Source organism: Sinocyclocheilus anshuiensis, unplaced genomic scaffold (assembly GCF_001515605.1).
Source record: "Sinocyclocheilus anshuiensis isolate Anshui unplaced genomic scaffold, SAMN03320099.WGS_v1.1 scaffold572, whole genome shotgun sequence".
In the NCBI taxonomy this organism is placed as follows: domain Eukaryota; kingdom Metazoa; phylum Chordata; class Actinopteri; order Cypriniformes; family Cyprinidae; genus Sinocyclocheilus; species Sinocyclocheilus anshuiensis.
In genome coordinates, this window is record NW_015555778.1 from 317,898 (window position 1) to 328,329 (window position 10,432).

The following is a 10,432-nucleotide window of genomic DNA, read 5'->3' on the forward strand; positions in this document are numbered from 1 at the left end:
GAGTCTAGGCCATGTGCATATATTTGTTGTAGGGCAAATCTGAAAAGAAGGAAGACCAAACAGCTAGCAAGGTACTCTTCAGCATCAGACATTATGGGTAGTGATAATCGGGTTTTCAGTAAGCTTTCCGCGAGTCTTCTGTGACATATGCATCTACTCTATTTAAAGTCCTATTTGCAAGTATATTGTCCAAGCGGATATAAATTAATATTTAAAAAGTACCTTTTGAGTTTCAGTTGCCAGTTGCTGAAGGGAAGGTGATGCTGTGGCCTGCAGGGATCCAGGGGCTCTGACGGGGCTGTGCAGGCTGACATAAGCTACTGCCCTGCTCTGAAGAACCACTGCATTCTCCTGTACAGACACACAAAACAGCCATCTGCTGCCAGCTGATGATATGTCAGAGCATTGAGTGATATTTTGGCATAAAAGCCTGAGTCACCCCCAATGAGACACTACAATTTTGTGAAATGAGCATTGTGAATAATACGAATCATTATTGTCTTTCTCATACTCAAAAACTATCATTTTATTGTGACATTATTATGGGCTTCTTAAGATTAATGATGACGTTTGCATTGTACTGATTAGAATAAACTCCTGCGCCGAACAGAATGATTTCATTAACACTCCAAAATCATCCATCTGTCTGACTGAATCTTCATGGCTTGGTGATCATGTTAGCAAACTTTTGTACGGCTGCACAAAGGCTAATCTGTACTATTTTTGTTTTTCCTCCTTCGCTTTAGTTGTCAAACTGAGGAAGACAAAAAGGCAGGTGCTTTTGACCTACTACTAAACCCAACTTTGGGGTTGATACTCTACATTGCATTGCCAGAGATTTCCATAAATATTAATATGATGTATCAGACAAACTCAAGCATAACTTTTAAATCTACATCTAAAAAAATGCAGCTTATATATGTAAATTGTAGGCTATAATGTGACCCAGATGCCACAAAAGGGTCATAAAGGGCACATGCTCATTTGTCTTGTTCCTACGTGATTTACTGAGGTAATATGATAACAGGCTGATTTCCATGTTGAACATTTTTTCACACATTATAATTACAGGGGCAGATTACTGATTAAGAAATACTTATTTTACATGGTTCAAAATGCTTTTACTGTATTTCATGATTTGTAAACTAATATAAACATTTTGACATTAGCATCACGCAACCAGCTCCATATGTAAGGCTTTTCTGAGGGCGTAAACTTGCTCAGAAGCTCACCTGGTACAGCATTGCACTTGTGATAGGGAGTGGTCGGGTCACGTCTAGTGAAACAGGAGTCACAATAATAGAGCTCAAAGACTTGTATAAGCATGCTAAAGTGGCTGAAATGTGTTTTTATCTCATGCTTGCTTCTGTTAACACTATTGGTTAGGATTAGTGTAGGCGGTACATTATTTTTAAACGTGATAAAGTATTAACCTTTTAGCGCCACTCACCAGCCATTTCATTTCCTAACAGTGATACCAACAACAACCAACATAATAAAACATTGAAAGAATCATGTTTATCTGTTTCGGGATTAAACTGACTGTGCTTTTAATGTCACTCATTGGACATTTCACTTCAAAATTTTTGCAAAACGTACAAGCAACGTAATATCAATAGGCAGAAATGTAACAACAGGCACATTTTTCCAATGAGTCTGGACTGGAATAGTCAAATATTACCTTCCCCCACTCAAAGGAGCCGATGTTGCCCAGTGAGGTTCCCCCCCAGGAGCAGAAGACGATGGTGCGGTCGGGCTGCCAGCCCGCACGGGTTTGAGCCGTCATAGAGGCGATGATCTGAGTCATGACCGCAGAGCCGTTCCCCCAGTCTGCCAACGCACCCTCGTACCAGCTGCCATGACGACTGCCAACCAGTACATATCGATCTACAAGGGGAAACAAAGTGGGAACACTTATACACAAAACAAGACTCAAACACTCATGCACCAACAAACATGTTCACGCAGGCGGAGGGTCAATCAACTGCAGGGTAAAGCTACCATATGAAAACTAGGAGGATCCTTTTTAAATACACATTTTAAATAGATTTTCTGCCATCTGGAACCTTATATTACATATAAAATAAATTAAATGCGCAGATCAATTTCAACGGAAACTTGCTAATTGGTTAACTGTAAACTTTACCACACTGTAAAAATAATGTAGTAATCTGCAGTTAAATTGCTATTTCTACCTAATCCAACCCTTAAATAGACTCTATGCAAAATCACTTCTGCGTTTTGCCTCAGCCAGCTCAGTTACATCCGGTGCAGTGCTGGAAGACATTTTTGCTATTGGAGTTAACTGTGGAGACATCGCATGAGAAGTTGATATTTTACACTCACTTTTTAAAAGTGCTTCCCTGGATAACTGTGAATGCATTGTGAGGCAGTCAGCTGTCACTCCTAACAGCAAGAAGGAGAAGTTTCGAGTTACATTGACACTTTGAGGGTGAGTATTCTCACAGTAAGTCCCAGTTTCTTACAGTTCATACGTGTCTTTTCATTATTTGTTTTGATATATCCAGATAACCTGTTTACTTATATTGTATTCATTTTGACTGATGTGCTTGTTTATGCAACGTATAGGATTTTTGGACTATGAATATTAATTTCTAAATTTCCAAACAGAATCAGGTGACAATGAGAGATAAGCGTGAGGGAGTTGTGTTACAGGCCAGTGAGGAAGGCAATATATTAGCTTAAGTCTGAATTAAATGCTTGTTTTATACAGCCGTTTTTGAGGTTTCTGTACAAAGTCAGGCATAGTGAAACTAATTCGTAAAAAGGTTCATAGAGCTTAACATTTTAAATTTGGGTATAATACTCCATACAGCATATGGGTTTGTAAATATAATATTTAAATATTAAGCAATATTTAATATTTAACAAATTTCTATTTAAATCTATACTTCAATATTTAACAAATATTTAAATAGAATATTGATACATGACTTTTGTTATAGTTTAATCATCTTCACAGACTGTCAAATAAACAACATTTAATTTTTTGTAACATAATTTATATATATAAACAAAAAAAACTTACTGTATGAGATCAGGCCTAGGCATAACAAATGGACTATCCCACTACCAGTGTCAACAATTAACTTTATTTTAATGTTATCTCAATTAACAGTGTTTGCCTGAAATTGAGAGCATTATGAGCAATTTTTTTCTAACCATACAAAAACATGGCATTACATACATTTAGGTAAAATAATTCAAACATACTAAGGAAGATGGATATAATGTAAAATAGGTCAGACTACAGAGATTAAAAATGAGGGAATTTACTTTAATATACATTTTTGTTTTTATTTCAGGAGAGGCTGAGCTGTATTAGGGTTTGTCGACACTACATCCCCTTTGGTCACCACAATCAGGATGTTCAGTGAGGATTCATTGGTGGATTATGCCTTTGGAAAAGTTTAGGCTGGGAGTGTGTTTTCATACCTAAAACCTGCAACATTACTCATCATCAAGATGCCCCATCGGCGCCACATCTGCCACTTGTTGGTTACAGCCTTGGCCCATCTGTCTGCTTGTTTGTCCATAGCGAACAGAGTTTTTTTTGTATATACACAACTGTGTTGTTGTACACGAAATGTTAAACACTTTATCAAAGTTACTTATATATACATGTTATATTTATATGTTTGCATTACCATAGTGCAGGTAACAAATGAATTTATATTTACATATTTACATTACTGCAGTGCAGGTATCAGTCATTTTGTCAGGGATTCATCACAGTCACTTCAGTCACCATCCAGGATCACGAGTGGAAGACGGCATTCATTACACCATCTGGCCACTATTAGTACCTTGTCATGCCGTATGGGCTAGCCAACGCCCCGTCAGTCTTCCAGGGATTCATGAACGAGGTGTTCCGGGAGTTCCTCCACCGCTATAATGTGAGTGTTTCAGCATTTGCCACACGAAACACAATGTCAGGGATTCATCACAGTCACTTCAGTCACCATCCAGGATAATTACCCGATCACAGTCACCTGAGTTCTGATCACCCGCACCTGCTGTCACCAATCAAGCCACACTACAAATACACACACAGCACAGTCACTCACTGTCCGGTCTACCGTTCACTCCTACGAACTTCTCTTGACTCTCTCTGCCAAATTCTCCTAGAACGAATTACCTGCTGTTCCTCCCGCGATCCTCCAACGACTCCTTGGAAACTGTTCCACGATCTCCAACGTAACCGGCATCCGATCCTCACCATCAGAACTCAGATAAGCACCCTGGAACCATTCACTGTGTTGACACTCACCTGCCTTTAACACACCTATTCCAGTCATCCCCTTACCCAGTCAATAAACCATCCTGATTTGCACTTAGCTGTTGTGTCTGGCCTTGCTTTGTGACACATTTATGTTTGTCATTTATATTTGCATGTTTGCATTATTGCAGTTCAGGTACAAATCAAAGGTATCAAAGTTGTTTATATTTATTTTCACATTATGACATTGCAGATAACACCAAAGTTATTTATATTTACATTATCGACATTTGTGCAAATAAATGCAAATGTATACATCCACAATTTCTATATTAAATATTATTTTAATTAATATTGTGCTCAGTTTACAGTAAAAAAAAGTTATATTTTACAAGACAACAAGGAATTTTGCTAAAATATTTGGGGAAAATGTAGTGAAACGTTTGAATTACGAAAATATATGTATAAAATGTATATTATTAACAAAGTAATATTTAGAATTGTATGGTTAAAAAAAAAATCACAAAAACAAATTTAAAGAAAAAAAGTATGAATTACATTATAATTTACATTTACATTTAGACATTTAGCAGATGCTTTTATCGAAAGCGACTTACAAATGAGGACAATGTAATATATAACAATATAACAATTTATACATAAAGGGATAGCTTTCCCAGAAATCCCCACATCAACAATTACAAAAACATAATGTTGTTTGAAACCCTGTAACCCATGTATCATCAGCACTGTATTTCATAGTAAAGATTTGTTGGTAGCACTTTAGTATAGGGACCAGTTCCTACTATTAACTAGTTGCTTATTTACATGCATATTACTAGCATATTGGCTCTTTATTAGTACTTATAAAGCACATAATCTGCGTGATGAATCCTTTACAATACCTAAAGTTAACTACTTTATTAACTATTAATAAAGAGCAAATTAGGAGTTTATTGAGGCAAAAATCAAAGTTAATAGTGAGAAGTGGACCTTAAAATAAAGTGTGACCGATTTATATTTATGTGTATATTTAAAGTATATTAAAACAGAAAACATTTTAAATGGTAAAAATATTTCACAATATTACTGTTTTTCCTGTATTTTTGGATCAAATAAATGCAGCCTTGGCAAGCAGAAGAGACTTGTTTTTAAAAACATAAAATCTGTGTGCACTGTGCACACATATGAGTAATACTTTCTCTAGATTTACACACACTCTGCCTTCACATACACCAAATAGCATACAGACCAAAAAAGAAACAATTTCTCATGTAATTAGCCGTGGGCTATAAACAGCACTGGGCCACCTCTGACTGACAGCTAGTGAGGGTAGAAACAGACTCATTGAGCTGACAAGAGCAAAGAACTAAGGAGTAGATTAACCCACCTGTACTCAAGAGTACTGCTGTGGTCTGAAGGGAAGTTATTAAAATGACACCAAAATGATAAATAAATAAGACAGTCAACTGCCAGATAAATGAAAGGTAAACACATTATAAAAAGACAAAAGTCAAGGAGAAGAACGCCTCTGCATGATTTGTGATACATAATTAGTGACTGGGCGACCAATTATGACAGGAAAAGAGTGCCGTAAATCTGGAAAGTAAATCATGGAGGGCTTAAATGCATAGACAGTGACTTTTACAGTCATGGGGCGGAGGTGAAAGATTAAATGCTTTCATTACATCAGATGTACGATTAAATCATCCTGAAGGTGAAAATAGTAGTCCGTAATTAAAAGCCTATTTTCAGCAGCCAAGTGACCTGCATTTGGTCAGTGGCAGCAGACGTTGTTTTAAGAGATTAGTTTGTCATAGCGCAGGGAGGAAAAAGGGCTGTTTCAACACGTGAACACAGATTGGGCTTTATTCACCCCCAGACTCTTGCTTTTTCAGTGGATGAAGAAGAGAATGATTAGACTGCACTCTTGTTTCGCTTTGCTATCACGAATAGAATAAAGCACTTTGACAAAGCACTGTGTCTTTGTTATGTCAGATCAAAGAGCACAGCGGTTTAGGACCATGCCTGGGACACGCTGGCACGCAGTGATTTGCTATTTAAATGAAATAATCTTGCATTAACTATGACAAAAATCCCTTTGGGTTTGTAAAATGACAATTCGGGTTATGTCTTGGTTTTGTGCTGACCTACCTGGATTGGTCTTGCCTTTGAGATATCCAATAACATTGTGCACCGTCTTGAAGGATGCCTGGTTTTCAATGGTGAGGTTTATGATTTTTCTTGCTGAGGAACAAACAGAAATTCCAAACGAATTAGTCAGGGACATGAGACATTGATAGATCCAGCTATAAGAAAAAGGCAAAGAGATGGAGAGGTTGTGTCAATAAAACACTGTTAATAAATCAATTTTTATTTAATTCTAAAATGAACATAATTAATTGAGGTATTATTTAATATTCAACAGCAGCATCAACAACAACAACAACAACAACAAAATAATAATAATAATAATAATAAGCTACATAAATAAATCAATAAATAATTAAAACATTAATAATAATAATAATAATAATAATATTATTATTGTTGTTGTTGTTGTAACTTCAACTATTCAACTAAATTGTTGACATTCAAATTAATTAATAAATCATTAAAACATTATTATTACTATTATTATTATTATTTAACAAAATTATCAAAATGTCACATATTTTTTAAGAAAACTCCTATTATAGCTTTATTCAACTAAACTGTCAAAATACACACACACACACACACACACACACACAGGTTTGTTTTTGTGAAAAGTGGGGACATCCCATAGGCGTAATGGTTTTTATACTGTAAAGACCGTATATTCTATTGCCTACACCAACCCTACCCCTAAACCTACCCCTTCCAGGAAACTTTGTGCTATTTCAGATTTTCAGTACACTCCATTCTGTGTGATTTATAAGCGTTTTGAAAAGTGGGGACATGGGCTAATGTCCTGAAAAGTCACCTTCTCCTTGTAATACCTATGTCATACCTTTGTCATTATACAAATTTATGTCCTCATTTGTCACAAAAACGCGCACACACACATATATACATATATACTGTGTGTGTGTGTGTGTATATATATGAGACATATGTTTGTATTTTTTCATGATTTTCAATTTGGTATATACAATAATAACTACAACAGAAAATGCTTCCATTTATTTCCCCTAATAATATATTGGATGATGCATAATTATCCAGTACATGCTCATTTAACAAAAAATAAATAAATAAAAACATTGTTCCTGAGGTGGAAAGTCCATTTTTCCATCTAATGGCATCTCCTTTAATTTTTTGAAAACTAAACCATTTAGACACACATAAGGCTAGGTGTTTCCCTTATAGTACAGTATATTGATGTGATCACTGATTACATTGCCCTGAAGAAGCTTTCTATTGACTGTGTGCATTGAGAAAATCCTCTTTTCATTTGGAACATCACTTGCAAGTTTTTGGCACATCCTCCATTATCAAATCCCCTCCCATTATATGTACAGGACCTATAAAACAGAGAGCAGATAGCCTTTGCTTTCACCATCCGGTTGCGTGTTCCAGAGAAAGTGTACACCATCAGAGCAGCTTAAAAAGATGCCGACACTGTTCGGCTCACACTCTTACCAATTACACATAAAGGCTCAATGTGATGGAGTGAATATCAATGAGGCTGATATGCCAGCAGATAAAAAGAAGAAACACCTGGCCCTGGAACACATCCCGAGCCACTCTATCTCCCGCTCTTACAGTGACATCGCTGAGCCAACATGGAGATGTGAAAATCCCGCAGTGGACGAGCTTGAATTGAGATGGAATTGAAAATTCCTTTTCAAGAAAGCTTTGGGATCGCAGGCAGATGTGCCCTCTTTGGGGTGCGATGTACAGAGTATGAGTTTTTTATTAGTTCCTGGAGATGTGAATATCAGGAAATAAAGATAAAGGTTTGGTACCTCAGACGTACAAAGGCGTAAACTCCGCTGATGTGTACAGCTGTGTTTTTTTACTCTTTGAGTGTAATCAAATTCACTCTAAAAATTCAGTGGGCTTCACACAGCCTCCCAAACCCCATTTATCACCCCTGACAACAGCACAAATGACTTTGGGTAAAGAGCAGAAGATGTATATGCAGTTGTAAGGGAGTGTTTAAAAGTGCTGGCGTGCACACGGGTCGTGGTGTGAAAGATTTGTCCATTAATCATCAATAGGTATGAGAGGTTAACGGCTACTGAGAGAGGTGAGCGCCTCTACGTGAGCAAAGTGAAAAAGTGATCTTGTAGGAAAAGAATGAGGAAGTCGACAGCTGCAGTGGCTCATGTTTTATAAATTACTCTGAATAAGATGTTCTTTAGAAGTATATTCTGTATAAATAACAGGAGCACATAAGCGATGAAGAACAGGATCCACTTTATTTAGAAAATATTTCAAATTCGTTAAACCTTTAAAGCAGAAATTTAAGAATATTAAATTAAATGACATATGTGTATACTTTTAATTTAGGCACTGATCAACGTGCATAGTGCACATCTAATATGCTAAATGAAAGATCAAATGTATGACGTGCAAAAACAAATGAGGTTTGTTCTTGTGTTTGAGTTTCTGTTTACCAAATAAATCAGCTTTTCTGTACGCATGCATGCTTATTAATGCTTGTATGTGAATAAAAGCTGTGTTAAATCTGTGTTTCTTATCAATCAAATCAATTGTCTTTCATTTTATAAATCTTCTTTTCAGAAGACTTGAGCGGTTTCTGTAAGAAATATTGATCTATTCATATGGATGACTTTTACAATGCCTTTATATATTTTAAAGCTTGAAAATGATGATTGCATATTTCAATGAACGGACACAAATATGAGAGAATATTAACAAACAAAAATCTTAATTTGTGTTCTGAGCATAAATTAAAGTTTAATGGGTTTGGAAAAACATGAGTTCCAACATCACAGTTATTAATGGCTGATGCTGATAATAATATCTATAACAAGCTTAATGGAAATTAACACTTTTTTTCACAATATTTACTTAGAAATTTACTAGAACATGTTTGAAAGTAGAATATATTCACTGTAAGAAAAAAAATTATAGAAAAATGGAAAAGGTACTGGCACATTTGGCAGTACCATGCAGAATGCATCTGGGAAAATCAATATGGAAAATTCCTATTAACAGTTGTGGGCTATTTTTATAGACTTTTCTCAGTGTACATCATTCAGAGCTGTTCAGAGACTTTCCCCCCCAACTTCAAAAGAATAACTTTTTTTTTTAATTGCAATAATGTAAGTATTTGCTAAAAATATTTATATATAAATAATATTTTTCAATAAATGTTAAGATTAGCAACTGCATCTGGAAATTATACAGCTATAACATAACTCTATAAATTCATAAACGCCTCTTTAACTGGAAAATGATGTCTTGCAATGCAAAACATGATAGGTTTGTAGTTTCTCATCGATGTTAGTCAGCTTCAGCATGGTGACAAAAAGGAAGAATTTGCAACTGTACAGATTGCATCACAGAAAATGAAAGTTTAGCTTAAAAAAATCAATGCATCAATGAACGTAAGATATTTTAGTGGTAACACAGAACTGACGCTTAGGGCAAATATCAAATATGGTAATTGGCCAATCAGACTCAGTTAAAGCCAGTGTAACCGGCCATCTATCACATCCCCAAAATCTAACAAAAGATCTTTTATCAAAAGCAGCAAACAAAAAGTAAATTATTATTATTAAAGTGTTAAATTGTTAAATTGTTTTACCATTATTTCATGCCATATGTCATACCATAACGTCTCAGGTTACGTATGTAACCATAGTTCCTCGAAGGAACGAGACGCTGCGTCGGAAAACGCTTGGGGAACGCCCTTTAGCGTGACCGGCTCTGAACCTCGTGTGTAATCAGACCAATAGATGGGCAAGACATCCCGGGCGGGTGACGTAATGACCAGGAGGCTATAAAAGCACGTGCGGTGAGACCAGCGTCAGCTTCCAGGAATTAAGCAAGCGCTGGCAGAGATGCCGGAAGTATGGCTCTGAGACGCAGCGTCTCGTTCCTTCGAGGAACTATGGAGTAAGATTCACATCAAAAACCGAATTCTGTAATATAAGCGTTGCCACGGCAGCGCGCGAGCCGCTCAGTCACACCAACAACATCAATCTCCTCAGAGAAAGATGGCCGCATCAGCAAGCT

General features: G+C 36.3%; 1 protein-coding gene across 1 annotated transcript in view; it reads right to left on the bottom strand.

Moving 5' to 3' along the window:
- The window catches only part of LOC107674503 (inactive N-acetylated-alpha-linked acidic dipeptidase-like protein 2), a 113,449-nt gene that overhangs the window by 3,992 nt on the left and 99,025 nt on the right, over positions 1-10,432 (bottom strand). The window contains exons 6-8 of the mRNA XM_016468490.1: positions 6,395-6,487; positions 1,682-1,887; positions 223-351 (exon numbers count right to left, since the gene is read on the bottom strand). Coding sequence (XP_016323976.1) covers positions 223-351; positions 1,682-1,887; positions 6,395-6,487 — 428 coding nt within the window. The remainder of the gene's footprint in view (positions 1-222; positions 352-1,681; positions 1,888-6,394; positions 6,488-10,432) is intronic.